This window comes from Spermophilus citellus (genome assembly GCF_964194105.1).
Source record: "Spermophilus citellus genome assembly, chromosome: 15".
In the NCBI taxonomy this organism is placed as follows: Eukaryota; Metazoa; Chordata; class Mammalia; order Rodentia; family Sciuridae; genus Spermophilus; species Spermophilus citellus.
In genome coordinates, this window is record NC_138195.1 from 15,514,556 (window position 1) to 15,539,446 (window position 24,891).

Genomic DNA, 24,891 nt, shown 5'->3' on the forward strand with positions numbered 1-24,891 from the left:
GTCATGCATCATATATGAAAATAGGAAAGTTATGTTCAATTCATTCTACTGTCTTGTCTTTTCCCATCCTTCCTCCCTTCCCTTCATAACCCTTTATCTAATCCACTGAACTTCTGTTCTTCCTCCCCCCCCCCCCCTTATGGTGAGTTAGCATGCACATGTCAGAGGGAACATTCAGCCTTTGGTTTTCTGGGGATTGGTTTATTTCACTTAGCATGATAGTCTCCAGTTTCATCCAATTACCGGCAATGGTTATAAAGTCATTCTGAGTAGTATTCCATTGTGTAATATATCACATCTTCTTTATCCATTCTTCTGTTGAAGGGCACCTAGATTGGTTCCATAACTTAGCTATTGCCAATTGAGCTGCTATAAACATTAATGTGATATATAGTATGCTGATTTTAAATCCTTTGGGTATATGCTGAGGAGTGGGATAACTGGGTAAAATGGTACCGTGCCAAGTTTTCTGAGGAATCTCCATATTACTTTTAATAGTGGTTACACCAGTTTATAGTCCCATCAGCAATATATGAGTGTACCTTTTCCCCACATCCTCACCAACATTTATTGCTACTTGTATTCTTGATAACTGCCATTCTGACTCGGTGAGATGAAAGCTCAGTGTAGTTTTAACTTGCATTTCTCTAATTACTAGAGATGTTGAACATTTTTTTCATATATTTGTTGATCAATTATAATTCTTCTGTGAAGTGTCTGCTCAATTTGCCCAGTTATTGATTGTTTTTTTTTTGTTGTTGTTTTTTTTTTTTTTTTTTTGGTGCTAAGTTATTTGAGTTCTTGGGCTGGGGTTGTGGCTCAGTGGAAGAGCTCTTACCTAGCACGTGTGAGGCACTAGATTCAATCCTCAGCACCACATAGATACAATTAATAAAATAAAGGTATTGTGTCCATCTATTAAAAAAAAGTTTTATATGATGGACATTAATGCTCTATCTGAGGGACATGCAGGGAAGAATTTTTTTTCCTATTCTGTAGGCTCTATCACATTATCGATTGTTCCCTTTACTGTGAATAAGCTTACTAGTTTGTACCCATCCCATTTTGTGATTCTTGATCTTACTTCTTGTGCTTAGGAGTATTGTTGGGCAATTCAGTTTCTAAGTTGACATGATAGAGATTTGGACCTACTTTTTTTTCTAGTAGGCTCAGGGTCTCTGGTTTAATACCTAGATCATTGATCCACTTTGAATTGAGTTTTTATGCAGGGTGAAAGATAGGGGTCTAATTTCACTTTGCTATATGGATTTTCAGTTTTCTGAGCACCATTTGTTAAAGAGGCTATCTTTTCTCCAATGTACGTTCATGGAGTATGAGATAACTATAGTTAAGTGGGTTTGTCTCTGTGTTTTCTATTCCGTTCCATTGGTATTCATGTCTATTTTGGTGCCAATACCATGTCATTTTTGTTACTATAACTCTGAAATATAATTTACAATCCAGTATTGTGATGCCTCCTGCTTCACTCTTCTCACTAAAGATTGCTTTGGCTATTCTGGGCCTCCTATTTTTACAAGTGAATTTCATGACTGCTTTTTCTATTTCTATTAAGAACATCATTGGAATTTAAATAGGAATTGCATTAAATTTCTATAGCACATTTGATAGTTTGGCCATTTTGACAATATTAATTGTGCCTATCCAAGAACATGGGAGATCTTTCCATATTCTAAAGTCTTCTTCAATTTCTTTCTTTAGTGTGCTGTAGTTTTTCATTGTAAAGGTCTTTAAAAACTCTTTTTTTAGATTGATTTCCAAATATTTTATTTTTTGAGGCTATTGTTAATGGAATAGTTTTTATAATTTCTTTTTCAGTTGATTCATCACTGATATATAGGAACACCATAGATTTATGGTGTTAAATTTACAACCTGCTACTTTGATGGATTTATTTATGAGTTCTAAAAGTTTTCTGGTAGAGGTTTTTGCATCTTCTAAATATCAAATTATGTCATCAACAAATAGGGCTAGTTTGAGTTCTTCTTTTGCTACTTGTATCCTTTTAATTTCTTTCTTTGGTCTAATTTGCTCTGGCTAGATTTTCCAGGACTACCTTAAATAGAAGTGGTGAAAGGGTATCCCTGCTTTATTCCAGTTTTTAGTGGGAATGCTTTCAGTTTTTCTCTATTTAGAATAATGTTGGCCTTGGGTTTAGCATATATAGCTTTTACAATATTGAGGTATGTTCCTACTATCCCTGGTTTTCTAGTGCTTTGAAGAAGAAGATGCTGAATTTTGTCAAATGCTTCTTCTGCGTCTATTGAGATAATCATGTGATTTTTGTCTTTAATTCTAGGCTTTTTGTCCTCTTAATGATATCTTTTCAAGAGCAGAAGTTTTATATTTTCATGAAATCAATTTATATATGGATTTTTATTTTTGTGTCATGTCCAAGACATCTTTGTCTAGCACAAGGTCATAAAACTTTTCTTTTATGCTTTTGTCTAGAATTTTTCTAGTTTTAGGTCTTATGTTTATACAAATGATCCACTTCAAGTTCATTTTCTTTTTTTTTTTTAATTTTTTTTTTAAGAGAGAGTGAGAGGAGAGAGAGAGAGAATTTTTAATATTTATTTTTAGTTTTCGGTGGACACAACATCTTTGTTTGTATGTGGTGCTGAGGATCGAACCCGGGCCGCACGCATGCCAGGCGAGCGCGCTACCACTTGAGCCACATCCCCAGCCCTCAAGTTCATTTTCTATAGGGTATGAGGTATGGATCCAAGTTCGTTTTGTGGAGATATCCACTTCTTCCAACACCATGTATTCAAAAACCTATCCTTTGTCAAGAGTAATTTGGCTATTTGGATATTCATATTTATTTACTTACATACTTCCCATTTTATTCCATTAATCTATTTGGCTTTCTTTATACCAGTATCACAGTTTTGATTGCTATAGATTTATACTACTTGAAATCAACACTCCTATCCTTCATATTTTGTTCCTTTTTAGTTATTTTGGCTATTCTAGATTCTTTGCATTTCCATGTGATTTTTTTTTCCTTCCTGGGGCTCAAACCCAGGGCCTTGTACATGCTAGGGAAGTGTTCTACCACTGTCCTACATCTTAGTACTCATATGAATTTTAGAATTAACTTGTCAAATAAAAAATAAATAAATAAAGAGCGTACTGGCCTTCTGGGAATTAGATTCAGGAGAATTAATATCTTAATCATGAATCTTTGAACTTCTGAACAAAGTGATTCCTCCTATCCAACTGTGGCCTATACACATTAATGATTCTCTATCTCCCCTCTTCCAAAGCCTACACAGACTCTGGTAACCATTGTTCTATTCTCTACTTCTATGAGATCAACTTTTAGCATGGAAGTTACGTACAGGCTTATCACTTTTATTCATTTTCTCAAAGTATTTAAATTTTCATTGATTTTTCTATATCTTCTATTTCCTCTTTTATTCTTTTTATCTTTGATTTTATAGCCCATTTAGGTTGCTATAACAAGATATAGAGTATGTAGCTAATAAATAAGATAAATTTATTTGCCAAAGTTATGAAAGATGGGAATTCCAAAGTCAAGATACTAGCAGATTTGGTGTCTGATGTGGATCTGCTTCCTAATTCATACATGGTTACCCTTTTCCTGTACCTTCACATGGCAGAAGGAATGAATAAACTCTCTAGCACCTCTGTTTTTTTGTGGATTTTTTTTATTTGTTCTTTTTAGTTATACATGACAGTAGGATGTATTTTCACATATCATATATATATGGAGTTTATCTTCCCATTCATGTGGTTGTACATGATGTGGAGTTATACTGGTCATGTATTTATATGAACATAGGAAAGTTATTTCAGATTCATTCTACTGTCTTTTACATTCCCATCCTCTCTCCCATCCCCCCATTCACCCCTGTCCAATCAAGTGAACATCCACTAACCCCCACCATTGTGATTCAGCATCTACATATCAGAGAGAACATTAGGCCTTTAGGTTTGGGGGATTGACTGATTTCACTCAGCATGATAGTCTCCAGTGTGTGTCTGTTTTTAAGAGGACTAATAAGTTTTTCGAGTTCTGTGCCCCCTCTCTTCAACAGGCCCTATTTCCTAATCCATCACGTCTAGGATTATATTTCAGGATATGAATTTTGAGGAGATAAAAACAGACTATAGCAAATGTTTATTATATGTACTCATGTTTATTATAACCTTTCTTCTGCTTACTTTGAGTTTAATTTGCTCCTTTCTAGTTTTAGGTGGAAGTCAAAGACCATTGATTTGAGATGCTTCAAATAGAAACATTCAGTGCTAAAAATTTTCATTTAAGTACAGCAATAGTTACATTCCACAAATTCTGCCATCTTGTATTTTTATTTTCATTTACTTCAAAATACTTTCTAGTTTCTGTTTTCATTACCTCTTTAAACAGTATTATTTAAATTGTGTTAACTTACTTTTTAAATATTAATTTTCAGAGATATTTTCATTATTGATTTCTACTGTGATTGCTTTGTAATCAGGGAACACACTTTGGATGGCTAAAGTCATTTTGATTTAATCATTTTATTAAGATTTATTGTAAGTAGAATTATGCGTTCAAGTCTACTGCATTCTTTTTTATTTTTATTTTTTTAGTTTTTGTTTATTTATATGCGTTGCTGAGAATCAAACCCAGTGAGTGCCTCACACATGCTAGGCAAGTTATCTAACACTGAGCCACAGCCTCAGCCCCTCTACTACATTTTTGCTGATTTTTCTGCCCACATATTCTTACTTATTGAGTAAGGAATTTTGACATCTCAGAAGATACTTGTGAACTTTATCTTTTTTTCTTTTTCAGTTCTATCAATTTTTGCCTCATGTACTTTAAAGATGTCATTGGGTGCATAACCATTCAGAACTATGCGTCTTCTTGATTAATTAAATCCTTTATCATTATGAAGTGACCTTCATTATTGCTGGGAGTAGATTTTGCTATGAACTCCACTTTGGAATTAATATAGCCATTTCTGCTAAGCCTTCTTTTATCAAATATTAGTGTATATATTTTTTTCCATCTTTTTAACAAATTTGTGTCTTTAAGTATGTTTCTTATAGGTACATATAGTTTGATCTTAGTTTTTAATCCAGTTTGACTGTCTACCTTTTAATCAAAGATTTTAGAGCATTATAATGTAACATAATTACTGGATATAGTGAAAAATCTATGTGCATATTTTGACTCTACAAAACCTTAACTACTAACAGATTGCTGTTGACTGGAAGTTTATATACAGTCCCTGTATATTTTCTATGTTAAAAGTATTATGAATGATGAAAAATAAATAAGAAATGCAAGAGGTCACTTTTTACTAGTACAGGCAATTCACTGGAAAAATTAACTGCTTTTGTGAATATGATTAAGATTGAATGGCCTTTTAAGTGGATACTTATTACACTGGAATTCACAATAGCAACAAGAAGTGCCTATGAAATTATATCAATAGTGCAGTTATGTAATACATCTTTAATTCTGTTTACATTTCTCTTGATATCAGATGGTATCATATACAGTCTGTATTTGTATGCTTAAGTTTTCATAAATTTTAACTTTCTATAATAGGTTTATATTTTATGGTAACAAATGATAAAATAGACTATTCCCTAGATTTTATGCATTCTGTCATGTCTTTTCCTTATTTTTTTTTCAGTATTTCTAGGCTATGTGTTCATCTGCAATTTTTTTGTATTATTACAAATCTTAAAAAAAAAATCCACACATAAGTGAACTCACACCATTTAGATTTGTCTGTCATAATGTTTGATTTTTCTCAGCTTGCATCTCCCTAAAGTGCAATTTGATTGTTTGGTTTTCTTCTGTTTTATTAAATCTTTCGTGCTGGCTCTTTTTGAATTTTAGTTTGGGATTCAGTTAGGTTACTTACATATCACTTGATCCTTCCTGGTCTTTTATTTTTATGATTTGTTAGGTATATCAGAACAGCACTTAACTTAAGAGTTAATTCCTCACTGCTCAGGCAAGATCTTTCTGATTAGCCATTGCCCAGAGAATTATCAGTTTTTATAACCTGCCTGATGGGAATGACACTCTTCCTGGCATAGTTTCCTCTAATCTTTCCAGATGTTCTCTCATTTGGTCCCAGGTAGTTTTCTGGCACACATGTGGTGTTCATTACTCAAATACTAAAGGATGACCCCCTACAGATCTCCAGGGTTCTTCTTCTGTACTGCTCCTTCCTCTCTAATATTCTATTCTGTGATGTCTCTCTCTTCCTTACAGACTTACCAGACTTCATCACCTCAACTCAGGGAATCTGTTAGACTCACTTTAGTTCCTCTAGTATAATGATCTGGAAGCTTTTGCACAGCAGGAAACAGGAATATTCAGAAGGTTTACTTATTTCCTATCAGAGATTATTGTCTTCTTTACCTGAAGGAAATCCACTGGCTTGAAATTGTTATTTGATATAGTTTGTCTGTTTTGTGTTTGGTTGTTTCAGGTGGGAACATGAAGCAAAACCTTTAATTCATCTTGTCTGAAAATAGAGCTAATGTTCTTCTTCACCCTCTTCCTATCTGCTTCCTGTTCACCCTCATTTCTCAGTGTAGCCATCTCTTCCACAAGAAAATCATCCTCGGCCCAGTGTAGACCAAATTCCCTTGTGTGATCACAGAGTTCTATTTTCTTATAGCATCTTTCTGGATTTATAATGGTCACTATTTGTCTTCTTTACTGCAAGACTTTAACCTAAACAAGAGTAGAAGTTTTGTCTGTTTTATCTGCAGAGTTTAATATAATGTGCTCCACATTGTAGGCACTCAGTATACTTTTGTTCATATATTAATATGTGAATGTGAAAATGCATAGTACATTTTAGACAAAATGTACTCATATGTTTTACTTCTACCTTGTTTTCTCCCTGATACAGATTCTGTTAGCCTATTAAAACTTTGGGATGCAGTTCATTCATATAAAAGATTAATAGAATTAAAAAAAAGTCATTGTGAACTACTTACAGGAAAAATTAAAAAAATGGAAAATAAGGTTCATGAACTACAAAAGGAGCTGTCAAGCACAAAAGAAGTGAAATCACAGTTAGAACATGAAAAGGTGGAATGGGAAGGAGAAATTCACAATTTGAGGTATGAAATTCTATTTTAAAGAATTATTTATTTGAACTACTTATACACTATAGATATGTATTTGCATTATTTGAATTTTTGTAACAATTGTTTAATATTTTAATATAAAAAGTTTAAAATATTCTTTGAATATCCAGCAATATAGTTGCATGAAGTTCGGACTGAGGTATTTTTGTCCCTGTCTATTCAGTGAATATACAATTATGAAGAAAAGGCATGAGAAAGAAAATCTCTGAATTCTTTTGGTTTTAGTTGTTCAAGGGAACTCCATGTGGAATTTATCTTACATTTGTCTAAATCTAAGAAGGATATTTTAAATCACAGAATGATTTCTAAATCATTGTCCAGTATAGCATGTTTCTGATCTCTCAATGTTTTCATCAATATGCTTACAAAATATAAAATTGTTCTAAAAGCAAAAAGTAAAATACAAATACAAAGATACTTGTCAAATATTTCAAAGTAAAAAATGAATAACTTGGGCTTATTTAATTTGAGATTTTTATCTGCTAATGGTTCTGAGCTGACTATATTTTATTTTCAGAATTGTTCAGGAGTGAAGATTTAAAATTTGCAATTGAAAATAAAAGATGTAGGACTGACTTATTTTAAATAAAAAAATTGTAATTGTTGACTTACCTTCCAGGATATGCAAAGAACAGAACTTCTTTAGTCTTGTGGAATATTAAATTCTTGAAAATAATAAATGACTTATCAACCATGAATACATCTTAACAATTATATGCATATTCTTCTCTATCAGAGTTTTAATGGCAATATAGAAGGCTGCCATATAGAAACCTCACTATTTGGCAAATAAAATTTGGGTTTGGTTTGGGAGTTTTTTGGTTTGTTTTATAACATTATATTGTTTTTTTTTTTTTTTTTTTTTTTTTTTAGATCTTACCACTTTCTCTTACCACTTTCTAGTTTCTAGTTTTAGGTCTTATATTTATACAAATGATCCACTTCAAGTTCATTTTCTATAGGGTATGAGGTATGGATCCAAGTTCGTTTTGTGGAGATATCCACTTCTTCCAACACCATGTATTCAAAAACCTATCCTTTCTCCACTGTACCATCATTGTGCCTTTGTCAAAAGTAATTTGGCTATTTGGATATTCATATTTATTTACTTACATACTTCCCATTTTATTCCATTAATCTATTTGGCTTTCTTTATACCAGTATCACAGTTTTGATTGCTATAGATTTATACTACTTGAAATCAACACTCCTATCCTTCATATTTTGTTCCTTTTTAGTTATTTTGGCTATTCTAGATTCTTTGCATTTCCATGTGATTTTTTTTTTTCCTTCCTGGGGCTCAAACCCAGGGCCTTGTACATGCTAGGGAAGTGTTCTACCACTGACCTACATCTTAGTACTCATATGAATTTTAGAATTAACTTGTCAAATAAAAAATAAATAAATAAAGAGCGTACTGGCCTTCTGGGAATTAGATTCAGGAGAATTAACATCTTAATCATGAATCTTTGAACTTCTGAACAAAGTGATTCCTCCTATCCAACTGTGGCCTATACACATTAATGATTCTCTATCTCCCCTCTTCCAAAGCCTACACAGACTCTGGTAACCATTGTTCTATTCTCTACTTCTATGAGATCAACTTTTAGCATGGAAGTTACGTACAGGCTTATCACTTTTATTCATTTTCTCAAAGTATTTAAATTTTCATTGATTTTTCTATATCTTCTATTTCCTCTTTTATTCTTTTTATCTTTGATTTTATAGCCCATTTAGGTTGCTATAACAAGATATAGAGTATGTAGCTAATAAATAAGATAAATTTATTTGCCAAAGTTATGAAAGATGGGAATTCCAAAGTCAAGATACTAGCGGATTTGGTGTCTGATGCGGATCTGCTTCCTAATTCATAGATGGCTACCCTCTTCCTGTACCTTCACATGGCAGAAGGAATGAACAAACTCTCTAGCATCTCTGTTTTTTGTGTGTTTTTATTAGTGCATTAAAGTTATACATAATATTGGGGGTACATAGCATGGTTTGGTCAATTTCATTACACCATTCCTCTCCTTTTACATCCCCCTTCACTCCTCATCAGAACTACCTTTCCTTTCCTCCAATGATCTCCCTTCTTTCTTCATGGAGTTCCCTCCCTCCACCTTCACCCTTGTTGGTCAAGCTTCTGCATATGAGAGAAAACATTCAACCCTTGACTTTCTAAATCTGGCTTATTTCATAAGCTTTAGCATGATACTCTCAAGTTCCATCCACATACCATCAAATGTCATAATTTCATTCTTCTTTTTGGCTAGTAAAAATGCATTGTGACTATACACCACTTTTTATTTATTCATTCATCTAATGTTGCACTACTGGGCTAGTTCTATAACTTGGCTGTTGTGAATTGTGCTGCCATAACTTGATATGCCTATATCAGTATAATATGCTAATTTTAATTCTTTAAGATAAATAGCAAAGATTGGGATAGCTGGGTCACATGGTGATTTCATCCCTAGTCTTTTGAGAAATCTCTGTATTGCTTTCCGGAGTAATTTGCAATCCCTCCAATAATATATGAGTGTACTATTTTCCCCACATCCTCAGCAACATTTATTATTTCTGTTTCTGATAATTGCCATTCTGACTGGGGTAAGATGAAATCTCAATGTAGTTTTTATTTGCATTTCCCTAACTTCTAGTGACACTGAACAATTTTTTCATGTATTTGTTGGCCATTTTATTTCTTCTTTTGAGAAGTGTCTGTTTAGTACTTTTGCCCATTTACTAATTGAAGTATTTGGTTTGCAGGAGTGGCGTTTGAGTTCTTTATTTAGTCTGGATATCCCCTGATGGAGAAGCAGTTAGCAAAGATTTTATCCCATTCTGTAAACTCTGTCTTCACAACTTTTGTTTCTATTGCTGAGGGAAAGCTTTTGTTTTGTTTGTTTGTTTGTTTGTTTGTTTGTTTGTTTGTTTTCTTCTAATTAGTTATACATGACAGCAGAATTCATTTCAACTCATTGGACACAAATGGAGCATAATTTCTCATTTCTCTGGCTGTACATGATACAGAGTCACACCATTCATGCAATCATACATGTACATAGGGTAATAATGTCTGTCTCATTCCATCATGCTTCCCACCCCCAAACCCCCTCCCCACCCCTCACTTCTTTCTGCCCAGTCCAGAGTTTCTCCATTCTTCCCTAGCTCCTACCCCATTATGGATTAGCATCTGCATATCAGAGAAAACATTTGGCCTTTGGGTTTTTAGAATTGGCTTATTTTGCTTAGCCTGATATTTGTGGAGAATCTTTTTAATTTGACGTCAACCCATTTATTGAGTCTTGGTTTTATTTCTTGTGCTTTACGAGTTTTTAATAAGGAAGTTGATGCCTATATCATTATGTTGGAGTGTTGAGCCATTGTTTTATTCTAGCAGGTTCAAAGTTTCTGATCTAATATCTAGGTCCTTGATCTACGTTGAGTTGACTTTTGTATAAGATGAGAAATAGGGATCTGCTTTCATTCTACATGTGGATATTTATTTTTCCTAGCACCATTTGTTAAAAAGACTCTTTTCCAAAGTCTGTTTTTTACACCTTTGTCTGAGTATCAGATGACTATATCTATGTGGATTTATATCTGTGTCTTCCATTCTATTCCATTTTACTTCATGTCTATGTAAATGCTATGCTGTATTTATTACTAAGACTCTGTACCATAACTTGAATCTGATATCATTATGCCACCAGTATTGTTCTTCTTGCTTAAGATTGCTTTGGCTATTCTGGGTCTCTTACTCTTCCAAATGAATTTTAGAAGTAATTTTTCTAGTTCTATGACAAATGTCATTGGTATTTTGATGGGGATTGCATTGAATCTGTCTTAAGCATTTGCTAACATGGCTATTTTGACAATATTAATTCTGCCTATCCAAGAATGTGGGTAATCTTTTCATCTTCCAAGCACTTTTTCAGTTTCTGTCATCAATGTTACATACTTTTCTTTATTTTTTTAAATGACATTTAGATTATTCCTATAGACACATTTTCTAAGTAAAGTTCTGATTTGGGGCTTGTCACATTGAAAATAGTTGATATAAAAGGATAACAAAAACAAAAATAATTCTATTGAAATTAACAAGTAATATACTCAACTAATTTATGCAATCTGAAAGGACTTATAGATCCCAGGGAGGAAAGTAGGTTATTGGATGGGTAGTCAAAGGTTTATTTCTCATCTATTTATATAGTTTTTCATTGTAGAAATTTTTTACTTAATTTGTTAGATTTATTCCCTTTTTTTCTTTTTATTTTCTTTTTTTGAAGCTATTGTAACTGGAATAGGTTTCCTAATTTTTTTCTCAGTTGATTCATTATTGAAGTATAGGAAAGTGGTTGAATTGTGTAAGTTAATCTTGTATCCTGCTACTTTATTAACTTGTTTATCAGTTCTAGAAATTTTCTAGGGGAATGTTTTGGATCTTTTAGATATAGGATCATGTCCTCTGCAAACAGAGATAATTTCACTTCTTGTTTTTCCTATTTGTATCCCTTTAATTTCCTTCTCTTGCCTGATTTCTCTGGCTAGAGTTTCAAGGACTCTGTTTAATAGGAATGGTGAAAGTGGGTATTCCTTGTTCCTGATTTTTGAGGAAATGCTTTCAGTTTATCTCCATTTAGTGTGATGTTGGCCTTCAGTTCATTGTAGTCTTTATAATGTTGAGGTAAGTTCCTCCTATCCCTAATTTCTCCAATATTTTTAATATGAATGGGTGCTAACTTTTGTCAAATACTTCTTCTGCATCTGTTGAGATGATTGTGTGATTCTTGTCCTTAACATTTATTGATTTGTGTATGTGGACCCAACCTTGCATCCCTGGGATAAAACCTATTTGATGGAATAGTGGAATAGGTGGAGTATGTTTTTGAATGCAGTTTGTTTCATATAATGAATTTGGTAGTGTTCGATTTCTTTTTATTTGTGGAATAATTTGAGGAGGATTGGCATTCTTCTTTAAAGGTCTTGTAGAACTCAGCCTTAAGGCTTTAAAGCCCTAGAAAAAGAAAAGTAAACTAATTCCGAAATCAATAGAAGACAGAAAATAATTAATATTAGAGCCAAAATTAATTAAATTCAGAATTTTAAAAATGCAAAGGATCAATGGAACAGAATTTGTTCTTAGGAAAGATAAAAAAGATTGATAAGCCCTTACCCAAACTAGCCAAAAGAAAGGGATGAATTAACAAATTAGAGATGATAAAGGAGGTAGGTATCATCACAAATTCCAATAACCTGGAAAATCTCAAAAATATTGACATATATCTAGACACATATGACCTACCCAAGTTGAACCTTGAAGATATAGAAATTCTACACCAATGTCGAGCAATTAGATTGAAGTAGCAATTAAAAGCCTTCTAACAAAGAAAAGCCCAGGACAAGCTTTCTTTCTTTTTTTTTTTTTTTTCTCCACATTGCAATGAATGCTGCAAGGAACACTTTATATAAATCATTTTCTGTAGTCTAATTATTTACTTTGAATAAATTGTTCAATAGAGAATTATTTGGTTAAAATATAAAAACTTTTGAAAAGGTCTTTGATCAATATTTCTTAATAATTCTAAAGAAACTTTATATCATTAATTTCTTCAACAGAGTATGAAATGGCCATTATTCTCGATACAGAAAAAAATCTTTAAAAATGCAAATTTTTTTAATTGTGATGGTGGTTCTGGGGTTGAATTCAGGCCTTGCATATGATAAGCAAGCATTCTGCTACTGAGCTAGAACCTCAGCTTCAGTTTTATTTATTTATTTTTTTATGACACATGCATTTTATTATTTATTTAGATGTGTAAACTCTTGCACCAAGTTTTTACAAGCTGGTGAACACTGACAAATTATTTCTCCACAGAACTGTAACCACACATTCCAGACAATATAAATATATGGTTGAACTAACATTAATATATATCACAAAGTTATTAATTACTTAATAAAACAAAATTATCAAGTATCCAAATATTAAGTGACACAGTTCAAAAGCCATATAAAATATCAACTGTCTGCCCAATTCATTATCAGAAATATACTTTTATTGATTGATTGATTTTTGCAAAAGGTTGGGAAGAAAAAATACACTTCAAACAAAAAGAATTGGTACAGAATTTCTGATAATTATGAAAAACTTCTTTCCTTCCTTCCTTACAAGAATTTCAGAAATTTTATGATTAAGAATTGTTTTAGCTACAATAACAGAGTATCTCTACCTTTTTAAAAATATTTACTAAAAAGCATATATTCTACAGATTCTGCACAAGACAAAGGCAACATTTTACTAAAAATATTTAATAGCCTCCTCTCCCAATTTTTTTTCAGACCCTTCCTGTTAAGTTGCACCTCCAAGTGTAAACATTAAATTAACTGTAAGGCTTTTTTTTGTTTGTTTGTTTGGTCTGGAGATATTAAAGATGTGTTTCTGGAACAACTTAGGTTTTCAAAATGGAGGTTTTCCATAAAAGCAAAATTTAAGACATACAGAAAGATATTAAATAATTGCCATAAGACTTGATAAAAATTAAACAAACAAACAAAAAAATGCAGTGATTAAAAGCAAACCTTATGTATACCAATGTGAATTTGGGAGATATAAACATAAAGTGAACAGGCAGATAACCTTACAGTGTTTGAAATGACTGAAGGAATAAATCACATAAAGTCTAGGGTGTTCTTAGTTCCTGGAATTTTGTTTTTTTTGTTTTTGTTTTTTTTTTTTTTTTAGTTTTAGTTTTCGGTGGACACAACATCTTTATTTTATTTTTATGTGGTGCTGAGGATCAAACCCAGCGCCCCACACATGCCAGGCAAGCGCTTACTGCTTGAGCCACATCCCCACCCCGGAATTGTGTTTTTTATGATTCTAAAAATACACAAGTATTGTGCTGGGCATTTTGGCACCTTATCTTTCTAAACTTCTTATATAAGATTTGGCATAGAAGTAGATTTAAAGACATTAACTCAATACCGCATGATTTCAGGAAAAATCAACTGGCACAATGATAAGCACATTTTAAATTGTGAACAGCAAGAATCTTTTGCTAAGTGTCCAAATAGGTTGATCATAACTCAAACATAGAGGCTGAAATCCTGTTAAGCTTGTGGCCTGGTAAAAGTGCTTTCTAATAAAACAGTTCTTATGGAAGCTTCATCAGATTTATTCACCACATCAACATATTGGCTAATATGGACAACACATTAGGCCCCATCCTAAGTTTCACTTTTAAGGCAGTAGCCTAAGTTTTATTGAATGCAACAGGTGTCTGACTATTGGAGTCTTTGGCGCTCAGACACATTTTAGGACAAATGTTGCTTGCTGTTAAAAGCTCCATGCTGCTTTTGTCTTATGAATTGTACTGCATCTTTGTATATTATTCCACCTTCAATTAATGCTAGCACAACAAGCACTGGAGCTCTCCCAAGGCCTACAACACAGTAAATAGGTTCTTCATGAAACTTAAGTTTTACAAGATTAAACCAGTCATCGACAATTTGGACCAGTCGTGCACCATCATCAAAAGGCCAATCAAGAATATGGATACTTTCTTTCTCCGCAAGAGTAGTGTCATATGTTGCTTCAAATACTCTTAGTATTATGGAAACACCAAACTTAAGTTCCTCTATAAATTTGCTTAAGGTTAATGAAATGAACCTTCTAACAAGAGTCATCAAATCTTCACTCCAGTAATACTGAGGCAATAGAAAAGAAGTGCACCAAGGTTTACCCCCTCCAGGTCAGAACTCTTGTAAAGTGCTCTGTGGACTTCAATTTAATACTTCTATGTCCAGGTTAAATACTCTTATGGGGGGACTTCTTTGTGAAGTAGTATGGATTTCTTTAGTTCACTTGTCGGCATAAAGGTCCTACTGTGCCTAGCAATAATCTCCACTGCCCTTCAGAAACTCCATACATGTGTGAGCAAGAACATTGCTCTCTATATCAGATTATGTACTAGATCCTATCTTGTTCCAAAGGAGAATTTTAATTTGCTTATAAAAAATAATAATTAAGGTAAGTTGAAAGTAATACAACAAAGAAATATAAAAAGGTAATAACAAACATTGGGCTCCTTAGCCTAGTCTTGGTTTATAGTGATGTGCAAATTTATGTTGTGTGAATACATTTGAAGGTACTGTCTTACACTGTAAATCATTTTTAGGGACACTGGTAAAGTTTCATGAAGATAAAAATTTATTTCTGGTGAATTTATAAACTTGTTTATAAATAATTTTAATCAAACTTAATTAACTTTAAATTATTATTTTTCAATTGAGGAGGAATTACTATGTTGTTAAAAAGATAATTTGAGTATATAACTTTACAGCAGAATTAGTACTAAAAGAAATTTATCAATTAAGAGAATTAATTAGTTTTCAAGTGTATATGTCCTTTGGAGGCGACTGAAGTGAAAAATCAAAAACATGAAAACTAGAAATGAAAAATGTTCAAAAATATAGTAATTTTATTTGGATAATAAATCACTGTATGTAGAATAAGATCACAAAATGAACTTTTAATTTTTTAACAAAATACATTTTAAAATAAAGTATACTAAACTGTAGATTTGCCTTAAAAGAAGAAAAGGAAAAGAGAAGAAATGCTGATAACGCTCATGAAAAAATTAAACAACACTTAAGAAAGAAAGAAGAGCAATATAATAAAGAAGTTGAAGTGAAACAACAACTTGAAATCTCTCTCAGGACACTAGAGGTGGAGTTAAAGACTATAAAAATTAATTTGAATCAGGTAAATCTATCTTTGGTAAAATTTTCATATTAATCATCAATATTACTTATATCCCTTTGATATATAGTATGTCACCTAATGACAAGGATGTGACCTGAGAAATGTGTTATTTGGCAATTTCATTGTAATGCAAAGATCATAGCATATGCTTACATGAACTTAAGATATCTAGACAATATAATCTTCAAAGACCATCATTATATAAGTAGTCTTTTGTGGACTAGAGCAATGTTAGTTGGCATATGACTATTGTTTATGTTTAAAACAATATGTTATTTTACCCTAAAAATAAATTATGATTCTTATAACTAAAATTATGCATTGTGAATCTTGGATTCTAATAGATGTTCACTATATGTATTCTGAATGAAGGAATGAAAAGTAAATTGATTTTAATTACTAACAAAAATTGTAAATGCAGCATTTTTATGTTAAAATCCAAAAATACACATTAAATAGCTTTGAAACTATTGTGGAACTAATTAAATGTTTTATAAAAATGTTTATTTCATGATATTGTTTCTATATATTGTTAAGAACTAGTTATATTCTTTGACAAATTTAATTTTAATCCCAACAGCTCAAGAGGCTAAGGCAGGAGGATCACAAGTTCAAAGTCAGCCTCAATAACTTAGCAAGGCCCTAAGCAATTTAGTGAGACCCTGTCTCAAAACCTAAACAAAAAATATATATGTATATATATGGACTGGGGATGGGACTTAGTGGTTAAGTGCCTCTGAGTACCAAGAAAAAAAATCTCTAGTACCAAGAAAAAAAAAAGCACAAAATTAAGTAATTCATATGACTTTAATAGACTACTTCCTTTTTATAGTTGTGTGTGTGTGTGTGTGTGTGTGTTTAATTTTGTGGATTGTGCTTTTAGTTAAGCTTTTAGAATTTCCCCAGTGTAACAAAACCAAAAACTTAATGAAATGTATCTCTAGGTTTTAGAGGACCGAAATGACCTCCAGAGGCAGCTTACTCAAGAACAGAATGCTAGAATATTACAAGATGGGATTCTGGCAAATCATCTTTGCAAACAAAAGGAAATAGAAACAGCGCAAATAAAAATGAGTTCAGAGGTATTTTCCTTAGTCATTGCCAATTTGTGTGTGTATTTTGTATGTCTTCATATTTTAAAAAACAACATATGCATTTTGGAAAGTATAGCCAATTCTTTAAACTATTTATTTTAACATGGTTTTTTATATACATAGTTATATATTTTGGAGTGGTGTGGCATTTGGGACTCATTGAATAAATTAATATTCTTAATTCAACTTCATTTGTCTGTAGTAGTTCAATAGAGATTTTCACAGTGGCCTCATTCAAAGAAAAGACTTTAATATTTTCTCTAGGAATTGATGATTTCACCATCTCAAAACCCTTTAGTAGCAATGGATGTTCTTTCTAGGTGTTTGCAGTGATTTCACCCCCTCGATATGAGGTTGTTTGTAACATCTACTACAAGAAAGAAAAGTATCAAAGCAGAGACCTATTTTGGATGTCATTTCCTCAAGCAACCTCTTATTTCAGTAAAAAGAGCTTTTGAAAACAATGGTATACCATAATATATACTTAGTGATATTTTTTGTTAAAAGTATTTTGTTTCTAGTGAAATAGGTATGTGTATTTTCCTCATTTGTATTAGTTTCTAAAACACCATGAAGAAGAAAGAAAGGTTACTACACCAGCAAGTAATATCAATATTGTCTAAGAACTGCCCCATAAATTTCACCTTATTTTCCACAGCATTTTGAATTACAGGACTTTTTTTATATTTATATATTTGCAATACAGAAACAACTGATTTGGTAGAATACTAGAAGTAGATTCAGAAAATATGGGGAAAATCCTGTGGCTTGCTTACATTTTTAACCTGTCTTGCAGAATTGTGATGATTGAGTTCATTGATATATGTAGAAGTGCTTATTATAATGTATAGATTTATCAACAACTATAATTCTTATAAATGACTATTAAAATGTTGGAGTATTATGTAATATTTTCAGGAAAAAGGAATCTAAAATCATTGGAAAATTTTATCTGTCCAAACATATGTAGAGCTAAGGCTTTTATTATGCTGTATACATTAGATATCAGAGTATAAACCTAACTTTTTTAAAGTGATGAAATTTCTTTTTTTAACTAATGCATTATAGTTATACATAATCATGGATTTCATTTTGACATATCCATAAATGCATATACCATAATTTGCTCTATTTCAATTCTCAGTACTACTTCCTTCATTCCTGTCCTTTCTCCTCCTGATGTCTTTCCTCTCCTCTATTGATCTTCCTTCAATTAATTTATTTTTTAATTGGTGCCTCATAGTTATATATAAAAGTGGAATTTATTATGATATATTCATTACATGCACATTTCATAGTTTGGTCAGTTTCATTCTACAGTTCTTCCCTTTCCCATCCCTCCTCCCTCTCCCTGAATCTCTTTCTTCTACTCCACTGTTCTTTCTTCTATTTTTGTGAGATCTTTTTTCCCCCTAATTCTTTATTTCTTTCTAGTTTCCACATGTGAGAAAAAGTTTATTTCATTTAGTATGATGTTCTCCATTTCCATCAATTTATTAGAAAATGACATAATTCATTTTTGGTTTTGGATGAGCAAAAATTTTATATATACCAGACATGTATCCATTTGTCTATTGAGGGACACTTAGGATGGTTCTATAACTTGCTCTTGTGAATTGTGCTCCTGCTATAAATACTTTTATGCATTTGTCACTATAATATGCTGATTTTAGTTCTTAGATAGGTACCAAGGAGTGGGATAGTTAGGTCATATGGTGGTTCCATTCCTAGGCTTTTTGGGAATCTTCATACTGCTTTCCAGAGTGTTTGTACTAATTTGCAGTCCCACCAACAAATACATGAGTAAAACTTTTCCCCCATGTCCTCACCCAGCAATTATTATTTGTATTCTTGATGATTGTCATTCTAACTATAATGAGATAAAATCTTAGTGTAGTTTTGATTTGCATTTTTCTGATTACTAAGGGTGTTCAACATTTTTGCATGTATTTGTTAGTCATTTGCAAGTTCATTTGCCCATTATTTGATAGAGCTATTTTTTTTTCATGGTAAGGTTTTTGAGTTTTTTATATATTCTGCATATTGATTTTCTGTCAGAAGAGTAACTGGCAAAGATCTTCTCCCATTCAATAGACTCTCATTTCACACTCTTGTTTGCTGCACCAAAGCTTTTTAATTTGAAGCTATCCCCCTTAATAGATTCCTGGTTTTATTTCTTGAGCTTTAGCAGTCTTATAAAGGAAGTCATGGCCTGCATTAGTGTGCTGGAGTATTGGCCCTTTGATTTATTCTAGCAGCTGTGGTGTCTCTGATCTATTTCCTAGGTCTTTGATCCACTTTGAGTTGATTTTTATGCAAGGTGAACAGACAGGAATCTAGTTTCATTTTCCTATATATGGCTAGCCAGTTTTTCCAGCACCATTTGATAAAAAAAAAGTTCTTTTCTCCAATGTATGTTTTTGGCACCTCTATTAGGGACAGATGACTAGCTATATGGATTTTTTTTCTTGGTCTCCTCCACTCTGTTCCATTGATCTCCATGTCTTTTTATGCTAGTACTATGTTGTTTTTGTTACTATAGCTCTGTTGTATAATTTGAGAACAGGTATCATAAAGCCACCAGCATCACTCTTCTTGCTCAGTATTTAAATTCACTGTTTTTCCTACAGTGAATTTAAAATATTTTTTCTAGTTTTGTGAAAAATGCCATTGTTATTTTGATGGAGATTACATTGAATCTGTATATCAAAATGTAGCCATTTTGACAATATTAATTCTATATATCTAATTATTTGGGAGGTCTTTCCATCTTCTGCAGCTGTGGTGTCTCTGGTCTATTTCCTAGGTCTTTGATCCACTTTGAGTTGATTTTTGTGCAGGTTGAAGAAACATCTGAGGTCTTCTTCAGCTTCTTTTTTTAGTGTTCTGTAATTTTCATTGTAGAAGTCTTTCACCTCCTTGGTTAGGTGTATTCACAGGTTGATTTTTTTGTTCTGAGTTTGATTTGGTTTGATCTGGTTTTTAAAGCTATTGTGAATGGAATTATTTTTCTCATTTTTTCTCAGCAGATTCACTATTAAAGTATAGGAAAGCTGTTGATTTTTTAAATGTTGATCTTGTATCTTGCTACTTTGCTGAATTTATTTATCAGCTCCAATAGTCTTCTGATGGAATTTTATTTTGTAGGGGGAATCTTCTAGATATAGGATCATGTCATTGGGAAACAGAGATAATGTAATTTTTTTTCTATTTATATTTCTTTAATTTCCTTCTCTTGCCTGACTTATCTGGCTAATTTCAAGAACACACTGAATAGGAATAATGAGAACAGGCAACAATGTCTTATTCTTGATTTTAGAAAAAAAATGCTGTTCAGTTTTTCTCCATTCAGTATGATATTTCCTATGGGTTTATCATATGAAGCCTTTATGATATTGAGATAAGTTCCTCTATACCTAGTTTCTTCAGTATTCTTCCCATAAATGGGTGCTGAATTTTGTCAGAGGCTTTTTCTGCATCTCTTCAGATGATGTGATTTTTGTCCTTAATTGTATTTATGTGGTGAATTATATTTATTGATTTGTATGTGTTGAATCAACCTTGGGTCCCTGGGTTGAAACCATTTTGATCATGGTGTACCATCTTCTTAATGTGTTTTTGAATGTAAATGGCTAATATTGTATTAAGGATTTTTGCATCTATGATCATCAGAGTTATTGTTCTGTAGTTTTCTTTCCTTAGTGTGTCATTATTTAGTTTGAATATCATGTGATAATGACTTCATAGAATAAATTTGGTAGTGTTCCTTTTCTATTTCATGGAATAATTTGAGGAGAATTGGCATTAATTCTTCTTTACTAGACTCACCTGAGAAACCCTCTGGTGCTGGGCTTTCCTCTTTTGGAAGGTTTTTAACTACTGCTTCAGTTTATTCCTTGATATCCATCTGTTTAGGTTTTCTATATCCTCTTGATTCAATTTGAGTGGATCATATGTGATGAAAATTTAATCAACACCAAATAATTCCTAATGATCCTCTGTATTTCAAAAATATTTCTAGTGATATATACTTTTCATCTCTACACTTTTGATTTGGTTCTTATTTGACTAAGGGTTTATCAATCTTGTTTATTTTTTTTAAGAACCAACTCTGCCAGATACAGTGGTGCATGCCTGTAATCCCAACAATTTGAGAGGCCAGAGGAGGGTTGTATTAGGCCAGCCTCACAACTTAGTGAGCCCTGTCTCTAAATAAGTAAATTTAAAAGGCTAGGGATTAAAGTGCTCATGAGTTCCATCCCCAGTTTTAAAAAATAAATAAACAGCTCTTTATTGTATTGATCCTTTGTATTTTTTTATTCTTGATTTTGTTAATTTTGGCTCTGATCTTCATTATTTCCTGTCTTGCTCTGGAAAATAATGAAATTAGTCTGTTCTTACTTTTCTAGGACCTTGATATGTAACATTAGATTGTTTATTTGGAATCTTTCTGTATTTGTTTTTATGTAATCACTCCATATTGCAAACTTTCCTCCAGAACTGCCTTCATACTCTCAGAGATTTTAATTTTATAACTCTCTTCACATTTGTTTTTCAGATTTTTTTTATTTCTCCCCTGATTTCTTCTAAGACCCATTCCTCATTCAGAAGTATATTAATATCCATGTGTTTAAGTGGTTTCTGTTTTTTATCTTGTGGATTCCTAGCTTTATTCCATTCTGATCTGATAAAATGCAAAAAAAAAATTATCTTTTTCCTTTTTTAATTTTATTTTCTTATATTTTCTAAGACTTGCTTTGTTTTCTAAAATATGGACTATTTTGGAGAACGTTTCATGTATAGCTGAGAAGAAAATGAATTCTGTTTTGGATTGATGAAATATTATATAGATGTCTGTTGGGTCCATTTGATTAGCATTATTTTTTAGGTCTGAAAAGCCATTACATACTTTGTGTGAGGGTGACATATCTCTTGGTGAGAGAATTGTGTTGAAATCATCTAGTTCTATTGTTTTGAAGTCTATTTGAGGGGCTTTTTTTTAATCAAATAATGTTTACGGAAGTAGGTGTATTGATATTTGTGACATAAATATTTCCAATCATTCTATCTTGTTGTTGGATAGTTCCCTTAACCAGCATAAAGCAACCTTGTTTATTTCTTTGAATTAATTTTGGCTCAAAGTCTACTTTGTCCACGTCACATTTGCTTGTCTTCAGTTTCTATTTGCATGGCATATCTTTTTTCATCCTTTCACCTTCAGCCTGTAAATATCTTTGCCTGTAAAGTAAGTTCTGAAACAACACATGGTTGGATCTTGGTTTTTTTAGTTATTAATCCTCTGTGCCACTCTGTGTCTTTTTGATTTGAGACTTGAGAACATTTACATTCAGTGTCATTAAAGGAAGATAATTTTTATTTCCAGCCATTTTGATTTTTTGTTTTGTTTTTTGCAGTTCTGGAAATCAGACTCAGGGACTACCACATGCTAGACAAGCATTTTGCATTTGATTTACTTCTATTTAATTCAGACTTGTTACCTTTTACTTGGGTATTCTTTTATTAAGATTCAACCATTTGTTGTCTTCAATTTTTTTTTTTTTTGCTTATTCTACATTATTTTTCATCATGCTGCTTAGTACTCATGAATTCTTTTCATTTCTCTTGGAAGGGCTTTATTTTACCACAATTCTGAAAAAATAGCATTGCTGGATATAGCAATAATTCACAGTGATTCACAACTTTAAGCCCTCCTTGCTTTGAGAGTCTGGGCTGAGAAATTACAGAAAGTCTGCTTTGCTTAACTTTAAATGTTTTAATCTATCTTGAGGATCTTTTTTTGATCTTGTCTATTTCTAATTCTAGGCATAGTGTATTTGAATTTCCATCTCACTTTCAAGTGTGGAAATTTTTCTGATATTATTTATCTGACATTAAAGGTTAAGCATTCCTTTAGTTTGTGTTTTATTTCCTTCTTCTAAGCCAGTGTTTTTTAGATTTGGCCTCTTAATATTATCCCAGATTTCTTGGATATTCTGGTCATGTTCTCTGTCATCTTCTCTTTATTACTGTATTTTTAAGTTTCTATACCTTGTCTTTGAGGACTGAATATCTGTCTTCTATGAGTTGTAATCTATTGGTAATGCTTTCAACTGAATTTATTTTGATATATTGAGTTTTTCATTTTCAGGATTTCTGATTGGTTCTTTTTCAGAATATCTATTCATGAAATGTTCCTTCACTTCCTATATTTCTCTTTTAGCTCATTCCTTAGTCTTCTTTTAGTTCATGATTATTTTTAATTATGAACGTCTGGATTCCGTATGACATTTCCTCCACTGTGGTTATCAATGAAATCAGTGGTATCAATGAGATCAGTTATTGAAGTGTTGCGGGCTATTTGGGTGACTTCTTCTCTTGCTTTTTCATATTGTTTATACTTCTACCCATCTGCTGAGATGATTTTCTCTTCTACTTTTGTGCAAGAGACTATATTTAGCGAGCTTCCTTCCCAAGAGCCTTAGGCTGGGTGAATATCTAAGTGTCAGTACTCCCACTCAATGTGTACCCACAGTTACGCCTAATACCCAGCACCATTTTGAGAGAATATACTAAACCCTATTACTTGCAACTACTTTAGAACAAAGCCATGTATTAATAAACCTTAGGTGGGGGAAAGCTTACTGAAAATGTTTTCCATAACTCCCCTAATCCAACTATAAAATTGGAGTTATAAATATTCTTGAATAGGTTGAGAAATCACTTATTAAAAACAGGAAAATTAGAACTACACTGAATAAGGGTTTGAAGAGTAAAGAGAAAGCAGACAAAGAAAAATTGAGAAATCAATACGAACTAAATAAGATAAAAGGAAGAAAATAGGAAAAAAGGTTAAGACAGGAGTAAATGATGCAATAGTGGAAAGAGAGACTTAAAAAGTGCAAGTGTAAATCTGAGCTAAGAGATGAAAGATAGGATGATTCAGTTTATGCTTTAAAACATTAGAAGAAATATAATCAATTGGCTTGAGGACTGAAATATTGAATAATAAAGGAACAGCTATTAATTCAGTATGAAAAGTATTATCTGTAAAATCAAAACTAATGTTAGGGCTATATTTTATGACAAGCTATTTGAGTAGAGAGATGTCTTGTTGAGTCTTCCTGATGGGGATTTATAATGGGTCCTTTAGAAGATGCCTACCAATCCTTGACTTTACCTCTACAGTTCCCTGTGTGTAGAGGTAGTGATCACACCAGCTCATCTCTGATACAATTTTAGGAGGCCACCTCAGATCTTGTTGTGTCCAGGCACCACCTGGCTTTCTGGTGGATCAGAAGAGATGATCCCCAATTGCAACTTCACAGCTGGGTCACACTGTTAGGGGGTACAATTTTGTTTGCCCTCACAAAGAAAAGCTGCATGTATCCAACACTGTCCTATCTAGTATGGAATCCCCTGTGTATACTTTGGAGTGCTCCAGGTGTGGCCATCTAAAGTGGAGGTATTTTGGTGGTCTGGTTAAAGTGATCCTAAGTGGCACATAGGAAGTTCAGGGCTGCTGCACCCTATGGAGTGTGCAGGTTTACTAATCAGTGGACTTGTATCTGGTACACTGGCAGTGGCTGGTGTCTGGGGTGGATGTTCCTCTGTAAGCTCCTTTGTGGGGTGACTGCATTTCATATATGAGGTTCTCCCCTGGCATCTTGGGGTTATCCTCAGGAAATGCCTTCTGTGTGTTGGTGTGTGTCAACAAGAATTATGTCAACTGACAGTTCTGGAACTTGTAGCTCTAGACCCTCTAATTGATGCACAGGAGCCAATTTCCTGGTTGTTACAGTTTGTACACCAACTGCTGATGTTTGTTGTCAGCCCAGAGGGCCAAGTCTTCATGTTTGTCATGTGCTCTGTCTT

General features: G+C 32.6%; 1 protein-coding gene across 3 annotated transcripts in view; it reads left to right on the forward strand.

Annotated features, from left to right (window-relative positions):
• Positions 1–24,891, forward strand: part of ANKRD30A (ankyrin repeat domain 30A) — a 117,608-nt gene that overhangs the window by 52,572 nt on the left and 40,145 nt on the right. For all 3 annotated transcript variants that reach the window (XM_081267464.1, XM_081267465.1, XM_081267466.1), the window contains exons 22-24: positions 6,915–7,128; positions 15,742–15,925; positions 16,870–17,007. In XM_081267464.1, coding sequence (XP_081123590.1) covers positions 6,915–7,128; positions 15,742–15,925; positions 16,870–17,007 — 536 coding nt within the window. The remainder of the gene's footprint in view (positions 1–6,914; positions 7,129–15,741; positions 15,926–16,869; positions 17,008–24,891) is intronic.